The sequence below is a fragment of the Pseudonaja textilis genome, chromosome Z, assembly GCF_049901715.1.
Source record: "Pseudonaja textilis isolate UNSWEBS1 chromosome Z, rPseTex1.2, whole genome shotgun sequence".
Lineage (NCBI taxonomy): Eukaryota > Metazoa > Chordata > Lepidosauria > Squamata > Elapidae > Pseudonaja > Pseudonaja textilis.
This window is the reverse complement of record NC_142008.1, coordinates 9,143,570-9,160,297: the sequence shown is the minus strand read 5'-3', so window position 1 is coordinate 9,160,297 and position 16,728 is coordinate 9,143,570. Positions and strand designations below refer to the sequence as shown.

The 16,728-nt window shown below is 35.2% G+C and overlaps 1 protein-coding gene across 7 annotated transcripts in view; it reads left to right on the top strand.

Annotated features, from left to right (window-relative positions):
- Positions 1–16,728, top strand: part of LMBR1 (limb development membrane protein 1) — a 64,235-nt gene that overhangs the window by 22,368 nt on the left and 25,139 nt on the right. For all 7 annotated transcript variants that reach the window (XM_087916864.1, XM_087916863.1, XM_087916862.1 and 4 more), the window contains 3 exons: positions 2,536–2,575; positions 9,040–9,179; positions 11,656–11,759. In XM_087916864.1, coding sequence (XP_087772990.1) covers positions 11,706–11,759 — 54 coding nt within the window. In that variant the 5' untranslated portion in view covers positions 2,536–2,575; positions 9,040–9,179; positions 11,656–11,705. The remainder of the gene's footprint in view (positions 1–2,535; positions 2,576–9,039; positions 9,180–11,655; positions 11,760–16,728) is intronic.

Genomic DNA, 16,728 nt, shown 5'->3' with positions numbered 1-16,728 from the left:
ATTCCAATGCATCATTGTTGCTACTTTGTCATGTTGTTATTTGTAGTCAGTCTGTACAGTCTTCTTGCATCAACATAACCAGATAGTCCATTTCTTCAACTTCTTTGCAGGGGTGACACTTGCTATCTTATGCTGTCTTCTCAATTATTCTATGCATTTGTTTGTAAGGGTTGTTTTGTGCAATCAGAATTAGCCCCTTTGTCTCTTTTTGTAACTTTCTTGCCCTTAGCCATTGCCAAGTCTTGTTATTATCTACTTTACCTGTTTTTTTTTAATATACTAGCCATGTAATACACTATCTTCCCATGCCTTTTTTCTGTCCTTCATTTGGTCCTTCTTGTAGGCCATTTCCAGTATTCAGTAAGCCTTCCTGGTCTACAAGCATCAGTGCATCTTTTTCACTCTCCAACAGATATTCTTCTGTCACCCCTTCTTCTTCAACCATCTGAACATACTTGCAACATTCCACCTATTTTCCTAGAAGTAGAGTTTGTCAGTGTTGCTCTGGGGATCCAGGACATGATTTATTGTCATTATTTTCCTTCTCTTCCTATCTAGGGCTTTTAGTTCTGCTTGAGTCCAGTCCACTATTCCAGCTGTGTATCTAATGACTGAAATTGCCCAGGTGTTAATTGCCTTGATGGTATTTCCTCCATTGAATTGGAACTTCTTCACTCTCTTGATATATTTACTTTTAATCTTTTCTCTTGGCTTCACTTGTGCTTGATGTTGTCAGCTTGAAAGGTATTTGGGGTGATCATCTTCTTCCAGATTCTTGATATTATTTCCATCTTGATTCCTTCAGTTTTCACTTATTTTTTCTGTGTTTGATGGCAGTTATAGTTCATGTATTGTCCAATGCTGAGCAGAGATTCTATTTCAGATGATGTTTTTCCACGCAGCTTCAGACCATCCCTGTAAGAGGTAGGATAGCCTGGCGGATATTTTTGATATTTGATGGTCATGGCCTGAGTTATTCAGTATTATTGACAGAAAGATAACGTTCCTTTATTTTTTATATATATATTTTATTACAGTCTTGTGAAGCCACGTTTCTAACTATTCATGGTTGCATGCTCTTTGATGCTATGTTGTATGAAAAGAAGGACTATTGCATCTCTCTTACACTTTAGCTGACTGCTTGAGAGTCCCTTGCAGGAATAATCTTTCATTGGAGGTTAAAATGTGCATCTCTAAGAGATTCTTTTTAGATGTTGCAAATTACTTTTCACAGGAAAGACTGATAAGAAATAAGCTGGATTACCAAATTATTACTTTAGGTATTTTATGGTTGTTTGCAATTGGTTATCTTATAGATACAGTATTCATATATTCTAAGGAGTAAATTAGCTTTCTCTTTCTGGTCACTAAAGATAGGATTTTTTTTATTCTATTGAATAATTAGTCTATGAAATGAATACAAGTTGATCAGGAAAGCATCCTAATCAATGATTTCTTTAGATCTGGATCCATGAACAGTCCAGAAATGTTCCTTTTGAACTCTGTAGGACATGGTATAAAAAAAACAATATCCAAGAACCAATTTATAGAATTTAATTTTAACTAATATGTTCTTTGATTTGTTAAATGGAGAGTTTGTGTTATATTTTCTCTGGCCACTGTATGTTCAAAGGAAAATCAAGATTTTTGTGTTATACTGCCACCTAGCTACCAAATTACTTCCAAGTGCTTTATAGTTCATGAATAGTTGTGTGAGTATGATGCTGCTAGTAAAATAATTATTCAAAATAGCCAATGTAATTTATAGCTATGTTACATGAATAAATCAATATATTCTAAAGAATTTAATATTAAATTCTATTCGTGATTATCAAAATGTAATTTTCCTTCTTCATGGTATTAGAGGCATGCTTTATCTTCTAAGTGTCATTGCAGTATATATGCTTTTCTCCCGCGTGGGATATAAGATTTGCAAACCAGAAGTCGGATTTTGAATAGTGACCATTGAATATTGAATATTTCAAATTTATGGATTAAAATCAACAAGAATAAATCAGGATATACTTGAGCATTATCTGTCTATTCTTTCAGTTGGATGTGAATTGCCATTCTCATTTTATTGCATCTAATGTCATTGAATTGCTGCTCTGTGATGATGAACATTTCTAAGTCTTGATAATAGCATCTTTTAATTTACTGTATGATAGAGTATTATGCAATATTATATGATTGACCAAGGACATCTAAATAATTCTCAAGTACTTAAGGTTAAACAGCTTGCAGTTCCATTGCTAAACCTTTTAGCAAAGAACATTTTAATGCAAACATTGGTGGAACATCACGTTAGTGAAGACTGCAGAGTCTTTTAAAAGATGACAGTATCCCCCCTACCCACAGACCCTCATGAATTTGAAATTTGTGAAAGTACAGCCAAATATTAGAATGAAAGATAAGTGCATTTTAAACTTTGATCATGCTACATATTCTCTTTGCCAATTGTTATTAGACAAGAAGTAAAACACTTAACAATGGCCATGGTACCAAATGTAATCTAAAATGTGCATTTTTTTTCAGATGAGCAAGAGGATGAAGATGCTATCGTCAATAGAATTTCGTATGTATATCTTTACTTTCTCTGTAGATTTCAGAACTATGCAAATATAGCAACTCAAGAAAGAATTTCCCTGTTTATGGTTCAGGATGAAAAGCATTGCTGATTGTAGTAGTGCTGAATGTTTACATTGTTTGGAAAGCATTTCTAAGTAAAATATAATACCAGCATCTATTTTGCATAGCTATTCTGCTCACATTTGTCATCATCTCGTTTTAATGACCCGATAATCCCTTGCGATGTGGAGTCTGGGCAACTGAATGGAGTTGAGTGTTTACTGGCCGGATGCCCTTCCTGTTGCCAATGTGGAGTTATATTTAACAAATATATTTTCGTTGTGCCCAGAGAGAGAAATATCTGCTTCTCCCTAGGATCAAACTCACTCACTTCTGATCGTGAAGTGAGAGCTCCACCTCTAGGACACCGCACCATTCTATTTTGCTCACATTTATGTGTGAACAAAATAGGTATATGAGGAGCACATGTGAAGATAGCTTGTTCTTTCCAGATTTAGTTTTATTTAAGACAAATCTGTTGAAAACAATGTGACTTAGGTACAAAAGTTTTAATGAGTGAGTTCTAAATTTGATGCAGACTATCTTCTTAGAAAATCAAAAGGCTTAGAATATGGAATGCACTTCTAAAATTATTAGCCATTTATTGATTTCTGTGTAAAAAAATATTTATCCTTTTAGTGCTTATACATTAATGAAAGTAGATGTTCCAATTAAATTAATAATAGTTAAAAGAAAAATAATTCAGCTATCAAAATAGGACATGAAATAAATTGAAATAAATAAAAAGATATGTACAAAATAGTGAAAGTTCATCAGATGCCAGTCTTGTCTTTTGGAAACATATTCAGCCCTTAGCTGAAAATTCACTTTTGATCCATATTCTCTTTGGTCCATATCCAAGGTTTGATGGATTTTTTGAAATAGAGTGTTGAACTATGCAGGTTCTTTTGGAAATTACATATACATCATTACTAATGTAATACATAGATGATGATGTTTAGGTTTTTTTTAAAGTAAATCAGTAATGTGCAGATTATATTTAGTTATTTGTTTTTAATTATTTTTTAAAACGCTGAGATTGCATTTTTATACAAACGTTTTTTGGTGATTGGATAAAGAATTGTAATTCCTATTTAGAAATAATGACTGGGATTATGTTGCTATACCTGTCAAAATAACCCTCTGGGTTAAGACCTTAGGCCTGCAATTATTTCCCTGTTGTTTGCATAGTGATACCTTCCATCAGAATGTGAGAAACGTGTGGATGGCTATTTAGTTAAATGTAATATGATCATGCATTATCCTATTGGATGATTAATGATCAGCATCTCCTTTTGGAAGATTTGCCTGAACTACATTGCATAAGGTTATGGTTCTGATATATATTTAAATTTGCCAGCTTTTATACACTAACTATAGCAAAAACACTAATTTATATTGATTAAATACCTTTTCTGAAAATGTGTAACTTATTTTGGTAATATACAGAAACAAAAATATAACATGACATCCATATTTGGAGCTCTTTTCTATTTTATCAAAATGAAATTATTGGTCTAATTGCTTTATTCAAACTTCAGGTAGTGAACAAGACATTATAAATCAAAGCTATTAGCAAATTAGTGAAAATAGCTACTTCCTCCTGTGCCATTTCTGACAGCTGTTTGTCATGATCATTACCATTCATCCTGCCAATTATGAGAATTGGCTTTTTTTCCTTTTCATGTGACTAAGCTTTTAAATTTTGTTATTACCCTAAACCCCAAACGCATGTAGAAATTTAAAAAAACCTACTTCTTTTTTATAATCAGTTTTTCATAATGGAATATTTAATAACTGAGATTTTTTATTTTTTGTATTTCATTATTCCTCGATCTGAAACTTTTATGAGATGTCTTGATTGTCACTACCATGTATAAGCTAGGTGACCAATAAATTTAATCAATCAATCAATCAATCAGTTTTTATCATCTGCTCCATTTCAGGTGAGGATGTTATATAGAGCAGCAGTCACCAACCAGTGGGCCGCGAGAAAATTTTGGTGGGCCGCAGAGAAATCTCACCCCCAGAGCACCCCCACAAAGCAATTAATCCAGGCTGTGCAGAAACACAAGGCTGCTCAGCCCACATGGCCTGCAGGAACCCTCCCTGTCCACTCACTCCTTAGCCGTCAAACTTGTCTGTTAAGTTGCTATTTTTCCTTTTTCAGACCATCATTTGTTCTGCTGTGCTGGGACATTTAGATTAGCTAGGAAGCAGGAAATGGTTGGATTTCTTGCTTTCTAGCTAAGCACAGCCGAACCTCCCTTAGGACTGAAGGTTTGCTTGCAAGCAAATTCAGTGCAGACTTCACGGCAAGCAAATTTGAGAGACTGAGCTAGCCGATGGCAGATCGATCGATCACTGAATGATTCTGTGAGCAACTCAATCTGCCTGATTTGCCTGATTTTGGGTAAAAGTTGTTCTTTTTTTATAAAAAAACCAATATTTACATGCATGGTATGTTGTGAGTTAATTTTGTGAGTTTGCTTGCAAGCAAATTTTATGTGACAGACTGAGCTAGCTAATGGCAGATCGATCTATCTCTGAATGAATCTGTGATTCTGTGAGCAACTCAATCTGCCTGCCTGCTTTGCCTGATTTTGGGTAAAAGTTGCTCTTTTTTAATAAAAAAATTCAAAATTCAGAACCAGTTAGTGGTCCCTGGGATCTAAAATTATGAGTTTGGTGGTCCCTGAGGTCCAAAAGGTTGGCGACACCTTATACAGAGTACAGAGATAGTAAGCTAAAGAATTAAAGGTATAAGAAAAGAAGAGATGGTTAAAGCATGCCATCTGCCCAAACTATTCAGTACATCCCTTCATATCTTTCTGTCCTTTCGAACCATCCGTTTTTCCACCACATCGACATACTCCTTCAGATATGGTCTTTTGTCCTTCCAACGTCCCTTTCATCAGCTCTCTTCAACCATAACTTTCTCAGGCTTCCCCTTCCTCTTGACTCATTGATTCTTCTTTTATGTATTTGTTTTGCAATCTGATCCACATTCGTTCTCTCTATTTGACCACACCACTTCAGTGTATTTCTTTCATCCCCGCCCCACATTTTTGTATTCACCTCACATTCAGTCAGCACCTAATAATTTCAACTCTTTATCAACTTTTGTTAACACAGATTTAAGTACTCAACTGCCACTGAATTATTCAGTTGATTTTATGTTTTTCCTGAAAAACACATCTCTCACTTCCATGTAGTAAAAAGAGGCAGGATATAGGCATGGTCCTATATACCAAACCCCCCCAACAAGTATTCATTTTTTGTAACCATCAATGCACTGTCCACTACTTATCTGCCAACCTTTGCACATCTTAACATTTGTCCATCATCCTGCCTTTAAAAAATGTTCTACCAAGATACATTAACTTTTCTATTTGCTCTGGTTTTTGTTTTTAATAAATCAGTGGCAATCCTCAATTCCTCTGATACCCATCAAATGGTAACAGTCAGTTTGATTTTTAGTGGAAAACGTACACCAAACTTTCCAAATTTTGCTTATGATCTTTTTTACCTTTTTGATAATTCTGTGAAACACCACCCCAAGCACACATTAAATCAACCTCTTTGTAATTTTTGCATTTGGTGTTGTGCCTTTCCCATTGTATAGGAAAATAGAACAGTATTCTTTAAATTATCTGGCCCAATATAGTCTTTACATATATATTAAATGTACACAATCATTCCATAAGCAAATCCCATTTAACAGTTTCTATACGTGATCTGAATTACAATCTTATTATTTTTTAACAATGATATCCAGTATTTGGGCAACATGAATGGTAACATGGTGTTTAATTCAGTTCCATTCCATGAGATATCACTATCATTCCCATATAAATTTCTAAAATATTCCTTCAATCATTCCAACTTTAATTTCTTTAAATAAATAAACTGACAAGGAAGGCCCAGGAGCCATCTCTTCCAAAGTTACGGTGATATAGATCAACTTTCTTCCAAGGGGATCAGAGGAATGGCCAAGTATCTATTGATTTGGGAAGGAAATCAACTCAGAAAAAAATCTAGAATTTTAAACATACGCTCTGATTTCTGTATGCCATTTTCTGCCTCGATATGACACCCTCCCTGGGTATAAGAAAGATACACACGTTATTTAACCATTGTGAGCCTTTTGTTGAGTAAGTTCAAAGCTTGAATATGGGACTAAGGTGTTCCCATATTCACAAAGTGCTGTGATTTACATCTGGACCTAGGAAGAAGTATGATTTCTGGATTTGCCCATCCTTAACTTTTAATGGAAGGATATCTATACTAGACTAAACATTACATTGTGGCTACAAATATTTTGCAACCCATGTTAGTTATGATACTAGTGTCCTGCTCCAGTATCAGAGCCAGGCCAAATGAAGCCCTCAGCCAGATATGGAACTCACTAGAATAGGAGTTCCTATTCTACAGTAGAATAGAATCTATTATAGCCAGTATCTCCAGTATCTTATCTGATCAATTATGGTTGAAGCAATTTTCTGTAATTATGGTTGAAGCAGCTGCAATATCTACTGCTCTCTGTCTCAAAATACCAGTCTTTTGGCCTGATGACATTTTTGGGGAATTGGAAGCAAATCTACATTTTCAATATGAATATACATGAGTCCAGAAGCCTTCCCCACCCACAGATTGAGGCACCCAACTTTCAGTGGTAAAAGTATCGGGCACTTCTCAGCTGACAAGAATAGATTTCTAAGAGCATAGATTCTCAGATATCTTTATTATAGAAAAGCCATTTAGCCATTATGGAAGAACCCTCTGGCCACTGCTGTGTATGAAAAGTTTGCAGTCAAAAATCAGTGTTTAAGTTATTCCATCTCTTTCCTTCAGAAGCTTTTCAAAATGAGTAAGTAGAAGAAGTGTCCTCAGACTTCTTTGATCAAACAGCTTTCTGATAGTTGTTAAGGGCTTTTAATTCCTTAAAGAATTGAATCCTTTTTTCTTTTCTTACAAAAGCCTAAGGACTCTTACACATATAAAATGCGCTGCTTGTACAGGTTCTCCTTAAACATTTTTGAACTGTGCATAGCTCTAGAAAATGCACTTGGATGTTTACCCCCTTATATAGAAAACAAACCATTAGATTTTAATCCTGTCAAGTTCTTGAAGCAAAGTCGATAACTGCAAAGCTAGGTACATTCAGTTGTTCGAGTTCCTGCAGTTCTTCTGGTTATCTTCCAGAAGACAGTTACAATTCCTGGAGAATTTGCAGAAACTCTAAAATATCTGAATCGGGAAGAGGGGTTAGAAGTTTCATGTACGTAACTGGGACTTTTCAGTTATCAACTTTGCTCTAAGAGCTTGATAGGATCAAAATATATTGGATTGTTTTCTATTTGGATTATATTAAGGAAAAAAACATCCTAAGCAAATATCAGTTGCTTTACTTAAAATTTGATTTTTAATGAGTTAATTTCTCCCCCAATAAAATCTGTGGCTGATATCAAAAAAGCTTTTATATGCACTGCTTATAGATACGCTTACTGAGAAGTTGCTTTTTTCTTTTTTATCAATTGTTCATCATCATTATCTCTGAGAAACTTGTTTAAATTTTCCTTAAATTCACTGTTGGGCTTCCCATGAATGGCTTAGATTTAAATTTAGAATAACGTTATTGTCACTTTAAATGGACACTTGGCATACTTTAAAATGAAATGTTGTTGCATGCAGCTCTCAAAGGGTTACCACTTCCAATATACACTACGTAAACATGACAAAATAGATAGATAGATAGATAGATAAACAGATGGATGATAGATAGATAATTATGCATATACCCACATACCCACAAATATATGACAGAGAGAAACAACCCAGTAGTTCGGATATGTACATGTCTATGGCAAAAACCCAAATATTGCGAGTTTATCAGATGGATGGCATAGGGAACAAAGCTATTACAGAGTGATGAATAGATATCTGAAAGAGATTAGCATCCATTTGCCTACAAAATAAGCTGTTGCAGTCCTTGACTTTTGAGATAATATGTCTGCTTTTTGGTGGGGGGATTGATAAGCCCAGTTCTGGTCTTCTCCAGTAGAGGGAGTGCTTTCATTAACTCTGGACATATGTTGCTTGCTTGAGCTGGCCTAGTTGGGAAGTACACATTTTAAAATTTTTTTAAACCTGTAGGTGAAATATAGACGACTATATGGTGAATCAGCATCGAGAAATTTACTAGAGTATCGGCCTCATAGGATTTTATTTTTAACATAGGTTCACTTATATTTGCAGAAAAATTTCTTCAATTGATGAAAATTATATGGCATTTATTCCACTTGAAGCATGGTAGCTTATTTATGCTTTTAAATAAAATATTTGCTTAAGTTTCTGTTGGTTTTAAAAGTGTTTGAAAGAAACTAAAAATACTACCTCTTTGTGTTTCAGGCTGTTCCTAAGCACTTTTACTCTTGCAGTTTCAGCAGGCGCTGTGCTCCTCTTACCTTTTTCAATAATTAGCAATGAGATTCTGCTTTCTTTTCCACAAAGTTACTATATCCAGTGGTTGAATGGTTCTCTAATTCATGGTTAGTATGACATCATGTAATATTGCTACTTGAATTTGTAATATGTTATAGCTTGTCATTGCCTTTAAAGGTAGCATATAGGTAGCCCTCAATTTACAACCATCTAAAGTTACAGCGGCACTGAAAAAGCGATTTATGACCAGTCCTCGCATTTATGACCATTGCAGCACCCTCCCCCCCATGATCAAAATTTGGGCACATGGCACCAGAATGCATTTCTGAGAGTTGCAAGGTTATATGATCACCATATAGGGCCTTCTTGCCTGCCTTCCAACATGCAAATCAAGGGGGGAAGTCAGATTTTCTTAACGACAATATGATTCACTTAACAACTGCAACTATTCCCTTAAGAGCTGTGGCAAAAAAGTCATAAAATTTGGGGCAGCTCATTTAACAATCTTTCTTAATTCTAGTACCATTTGTCATTGTAAATTGTGGACTACCTGTATATGCCTCTTATCAGAATTATACAGGTATGGAAGACGGTTGTGGGAATAAAGTGGACTAGAAACATATGGTACTTGGAGGATGTTTAATAAATTAATGATGTGTGGGATCTGATTATTTTAATAGAATTTGGAAGCCAGATAAGGAGATTGTGTGTGAATTTTCTTAATAGGCAGTAATATAATCAACATCTTCAAATACTGGAAGTGAACATTATGTAAAGTTAGAATACAGGGGTACCTTGGTACTCATTGTTAACTGGTTCCTGGAGGCGTGATCAGGACAAAACAAACCATGTGACTTAACACATGACCCTTTGTTTCATCTGGAAAGGGTAGTATGTCAGAGGCAGCTTACACCAACAAATTCTAGCTTGTGTGTCAAGTACCAAACAAATGACAGGTGCCAAATTTTTCATCCATCCAAATGTTTTGAGCCACAAATTTGATGAGTCGAATTCCGAGGTATGATTGCATATGTTTCCCTGGTGGTCTTCAGTCATTATGACATGGATTATTTTTACAATTATTTCTTACTCATATTTCCATGGAAGATATTTTTAAAGGAGTTTCGCAACCAGTATGAAATAATTGATATAGCTATTTTTCTAATCAGAATTTATTTTCAAAATCTTAAGAAATGTTTAAACCTAGTGTTTGTGTGTTTGAATTTGTATTTGTATGAATTTGTAATGATTGTGCCATTTTTATATAATTATTTTGACAAACCCAATATGTATGTTGTTTTAAAGTAAGGACAAAATGGAAAGACCTCACACCAGATAAATGTGTTCAGCTTTAAATCTCAGAATACAAAACAAAGGAAAAAATGGGTGGGGTGGGGGGGTGGTAAGAAGCCCTGAAATTCTAAAAATACATTTGCCAAATATTAATGTTTCTTTTTCTATTTCATATGTGTCCAGCAGATGGAGATAGAATATAGTACAAATTGCTCACAGATACAGAGGCGTGTATATTTTCATTCCTCAAAGGATTGTAGGCAAGCCTGAGGCTTTATCAGAGCTGGTGAAATGCTTAATTTCACTTTTTTTAAATAATAAATACTTTAATGTGATATTGCATCAGACAGAAGCTGGCAATAATTTTGTGCTTATTGATAAAATTTCTGATATACTGTAGTTTTCTCATTAGACAGACGTATATTTTTCTCTTAATACATTCAGCAACCTGTATGTCACCTTGTGTTACACATTCTTTTGATGTTAAAGAATTATCTTCAGAGGATTGTTATGATGGTTCAAAGATAGGTGTGTAAATCTGTGTCTTGTAATAGTAGTAGCAGTATATCAGCAGTATATCTAAAACAGATTATGCATGCAGAATATTCTGTGAAGGATTTTTTTTCATGCAGGTTTTGCCTGAACTGCTTGGGTCATAGTCTTATTTAGAACTTTAAATGAATCAGTTGTGCTACCAGTAGTAACTTTCAAAGAATCAGGCAATGTTTGGTAGCTAATAGAAGGGTTAACATTTGCATTTGGTATTCAGTGTGATACATAATACATAATATGCTTTAAGAATTATTTGGAGGTGGGAGCATGGGAATGTAAAAGGCAGCTGCTTTGCCTTCAATGTGACTCCTTAAAATAGCTGCATTTACTTTTAAAAACCTGAAAAGACTTTTCACTGATTTTGAAACACCTTGAAACACCTCATGAAACATACAGAGCTCTAATATCTACTGTAGAATCTTAAATCTTCAGAGCCGTGAATATATCAGGATAAATTCTGTGATTCTGCTGCTAACATATGAAAGCTAGTAATCACCAAGCATGTCTGGTCAGCATTTGAGAATGCATTTTAATTTGTGGACAAATACTTTGCATGAAAAAAATACAGCTTACAGAACCAGAAACGTTTTCAAGACCATCTAAAATTGCTGTGTTTACATCTTAAAAGATTGCCAAGAGGGGAAAAAGTTTAAAGTATTTTTTTTCTGTGATATGTTTAAAATTCTGCTGTCTTTGAGAAACAATATATTGATATATTTCTTTTCTTGTTTTGTTTAGGTTTATGGAATCTTGCTTCTCTCTTTTCTAATCTTTGTTTGTTCATATTGATGCCCTTTGCTTTCTTCTTCCTGGAGTCGGAAGGCTTTGCTGGCTTAAAAAAGGTGCGTAGCTATTATATATTCAGCGAACGGGATAACAGAAATAGCATGTGATGTGGGCGGATACTTGCTGCTTTCTGAGCTTGGTTGTTTTCTTACAGATGTTTTGTCAGAGTACTAGGTAACATCATCATCATGTCAATATCTATGGAGATTCTCAATCATCCAGGTCATGGTTGTGTCAAAGGTGCTTTTTCAGAAGGCAACTGGACTTTTTGAAGGTTTGCTTCTCATCGAGGAAGCTCTGACTTGGATTGTGTGGAACGGAAGGATTTATATTCCTTGCTGGTCATTTGCATTATTTTAGAAAGTCATTGAGACCACTTGGAGATTTGTCCATGCCTTCAGGGTCACGTGAGTAGTGCAAATGGGCGTGGAGCCTTCTTGGAACTGCTGAAAGAGCAGTGTTGTGGAGCTGCGCTTTCTGCACTATTGAGCACAGGTGCCGGTTGTTGGGGATGAGACTGTGTTGTTTGCATCTCAGCCCGAAGCATCCTGCAGAAAGCACAGCTCCACAACATAGTACTTTCAGCAGTTCCAAGACTCCTCAATAGCTCAACCAAAGAACCTTTTTCACTAATACTGACATGTGTTAACACTGACACCAGAATATCAACTGACACAAACCTCACTCCTAATTGGTATTGATGATGTTACCTAATTTGGGCAATTAAACATCTGCAAGAAAACGAAGTTCAGAGAGCACCCAGGGACCCCCCTCCCCAATTTCAACCCTGAGCTACAAATATTTTCCTTTACTGATACCATGTGATCACTGGCAAAGTTTTATCTAAAAAAGGGCAAGCTGTAAAAATCAATGGTAAAGGTGTTATGTTTGAGCTAAATCTAATAGAATTTGACTTGTACAATAGAGGAAGTCCTCAACGTACGACCACAATTGGGACCAGAATTTCTGTTGCTAAGAAAGACAGTCGGTAAGTGAGGTGCCAAATTTTATGACTTTTTCTTGCCGTGGTTATTAAGTGAGGTACTGCAGTTGTTAAATGAATCCCACAGTTCCTAAGTATATTTGGCTTCTCCCATTGACTTTGCTTGTGGGAAGCTTAAGTGGGAAGATCACATGTAGCTATTATATATATGACCCTGAGATGCTGCAGCCATAAAAAAAACACACCAATATTTGACTATGGGGAATGCTGCATTGTAAATACAAGTACTGGTTGTAAGTCACTTTTTTTAGTGCCATTAAATTGTTGCTAAATGAATGATTGAAAGTCGAGGATTTACCTATAGTTTTTTTTTTAACATATAGTAGTAAAAATGAAGTAAAAATTCCCCATTGTTTACATTAGAGTTATGAACAAATTGCAAATATTTAACTATTTTTAGTATGGTTTCTACTATTGAATAAGTATAATACGATATGATGTAACATTTTGAACGAGAAGTGCAGGTGTAAGCACAGATCATTAAATACAGACAGCACTTAGATTTTCATATACATTAACGTGAATAATAAATTCATAATACATTTGTGACTATTACATGTCACTTTATTCAAAATTCAATCAGACTGAATTTGATCCTATTTTCCTTTTTACAGCATTCATTTAACCTTGTCAATTAGAGTTCCCTGTTCCATTTTGATAATATTTCAGATGGTCTGGTTTATCCTAGTTCACTGCAAATGAACAGTCTGCTGAGGCAGTACTTTGTTTGCCTCTTACCTCTGTTCTCCATGCAAGTAGATAAAATCAATCAAGAAGTCTTACTTTATAATTTCCAAACCAAGATTTCTGATTTGGGTTGCTAAACAGCGTGGTACTCATAAAGCAACAATAAATCTTATCAGTATACATTTATTCTACTGTTTTGGGAATGTTTGACTTTCTGTAGAAGTTTGCAGTTACATTAAGAAATCAAACAATTTGGCAACCAACCTGAAAAAAAAAACTGGGAGAAATCTAACGTGGACTCAAATTCTCTATACTGTTAAAGGATTAATCATAGCAAAAACAGTAGGAGATATGAATGGGAAGTCTTCAGATATGTTTTCTTCCTTATCTATTCTTTATCCTTGCCTATAGAATTGATTTTTATTCCTTTCATGAAAGGGTTTCTCAAAAAGAACATGAGGGCCATGCTGAATATATTTTAAAACACATTTAGTTCAGTATAGCATTCCGATCGCTATTATACTGAAGCCTACAAATAGGACATGAATTGAATGTAATCTTCCTACTCATATTCTCCCAACAACTGGGAGACAGGCAGTTGATAGTGCAGGAAATATAAGGAGACTTTGGTAGTGAATTTAGTTGATGGTAAGGTAGATGCAAATCCTTATATCTGAAGTTGACCCCGGGGATAAGTTGGAGGTACTAATTGGTATTCAGATAATCCTTGACTTATGACCACAATTGAGCCCAAAATCTCCTGGTTTAACTTACATAAAAGTGACTGCACTATATTTATGACCAGATGACTTTAATCCCCTTCTATAGCTAATGTCAGGCCTTCAGTATTAAAGAGACAGAAAAACAAGTAGGAAGTAAAAAGAAATATGTCTCAATGACGCTTCTTTGCATTCCTTCATTAGGGTTGCTTAATGTCTATGGAGATTCTCAGTCATTCAGGTCATGGTTGTCCCAAAAGTGCTTTTTCAGTGGCAACAGGACTTTGTTTTTTCTTCGAAGACGTTTTGCTTCTCATCCAAGAAGCTGCAATTTTTTGCCATTGACAATCCATAAATTGCTGGAAATAAAGGATTAAGGAAATGCTGCTTAGGGTTAGTGGCACATAGATGTTCTTGGTAGAGCATCTGTGAATGAAAGGAAATTAGATATTGGAGAAACAAAAGGAAGAATCCTGCTGGGAGTTTTTCAAGGAAATTTAGCCTGAGTAATATTTTGATCATAATGTTTGTTACAAAAAGATACAGCATTCATTTGTTACAAAATGAAACAGGTGCTGTATGTCAATTGTAACCCTATCACTGCTATCTTTTCTACATTGAATTCTGAAAATATTTTCTGTTTAAAAATGAAACTGGTTGGCCTTATGTTTTAATATGCAAGTGACAGACTGTTGCTGAATATATACATTTATGAATGCATAACAGTGCATAAAATTAGGCTAGCATTTTAACAAACCTGGTGACAACACTACTTCACAATATGCAAAAATACATTTTAAAACCTGCTGTTAACACTGTAAATTGCCTGCTTCATAACTGTGACAATTTTGATCAATACCCATTGCTGGCTTGCTAGAAACACTGTCCTAGAGTGTAAATGATCTCCAAAAATTTCCTATTATTTGAGCCATGGACAGCAAATATATAATGTTTGCTCCTACTGTTAGTTTTCTCAATGTAGGTACTGTGCTTGATTTTAAATTATGGTACAGGTAATCTTTGACTTATAATTCATTTAGTCACTATTCAAAGTTACAATGGCACTGAAAAAAGTGACTTATGACTAGTTTTTACACTTGTGAGCATTTCAGCATTTCCCCAAGGTCACATGATCAAAATTCAGTTGCTTGGCAATTGGTTCATATATATGCCTGTTGCAGTCCCGGAGTCATATGATCTGCTTTTGCGACCTTCTGACAAGTAAGTGGGGAATCCAGATTCATTTAACAAGCTTGTTATTAACTTAACAAATGCAATGATTCATTTAACAACTGTGGCAAGAAATATCATATAATGAGGCATATAATGAAATATCATATAATGAAAACTCATTAAACAAATGTTGCACTTAGCAACATTGAACTGTGATGGCACAGTGGTTAGAATGCAGTACTGCAGTCTACTTCTGCTGATTGCCGGCTGCCAGCAATTTGGCAGTTTGAATGTCGCCAGGCTCAAGGTTGACTAAGCCTTCTATCCTTCTGAGGTCGTTAAAATGGGGAACCAGATTATTGGGGCAATATGCTGACTCTGTAAAACCGCTTAGAGGCAGAGGTGGGATGCTACCGGTTCAGCCCGGTTCTATAGAACCAGTAGCTCTGAAGAGCAGCAGACACCGAACTGGTTCACTGCTACGACCTTTTGTTCATCTGTTTGGCCCACCCGTCTGCCCGGGCTCTTGGCTGTCCTTTATTTCCTGCTTTTTCAACATCAGCTGCTTTGTGCGGCACAGCTGAGGTTGAAAATGGAGGAAAGAAGAGGATTGTAAGCTGTCCAGGAGGCACAGCTGATGTTTTTTTTTGAAAAGCTCTACACCCGCGCGCAAATCACACACTCACCGAACCGGTAGTAACACCAGTTGAATCCCACCCCTGCTCAGAGAGACCTAGAAAGCACTGTGAAGTGGTATGTAAGTCTAAGTGCTATTGCTATTGCTCTAAATTTGGTCTCAATTATGGTCGTAACTTGAGGACCACCTGCACTTAACAGGCAATTTGGAGCCCTTCTGTTAGCATCTTGGCACCGTAAACTTTGGACTGGAAGTTCTAATGTGAGTTGGTTGTCACATATGCTCTATAACAACACATCTCTTCAACTAATTTCAACTCATCTCTTCAGATTTAGGAGCAGTGTTACATTGGCATCATTTATGCACCAGTACTAACGTACAGTGGGAATAGAAGTTGAAGTTATTTGAGTGATATTTTTAAAAATTATTTTCTAGATTTCATAATGGCTTTTTGTTTGACGCTATTATATGGAGAAGATAGTATTGTTGTAAGAAAATTTGTAACTGAATTTGCCATAATGTACATATTAATTTCTCAGAGTGATTTGCTGTGATAGGAAACCAATCTTTATTATTATTATTATTATTTGTTTGAAACTCAAAGCATTGCTTGCTGACATAGCTACCAAATTGAATGTCTTAATGCAAAAAGCCTTTGTGAAACTAATATGATTAACTTTAAAGAAAATAAAGTTAAAATAGTACATTAAGGATTGTAATTTTTTCTATATTTCTATATTTTTTCTATATATTTTTTCTCCAAGGTATTTCAGTTTTAGTTTGGCTCCGCAAAAAGCACATTTTAA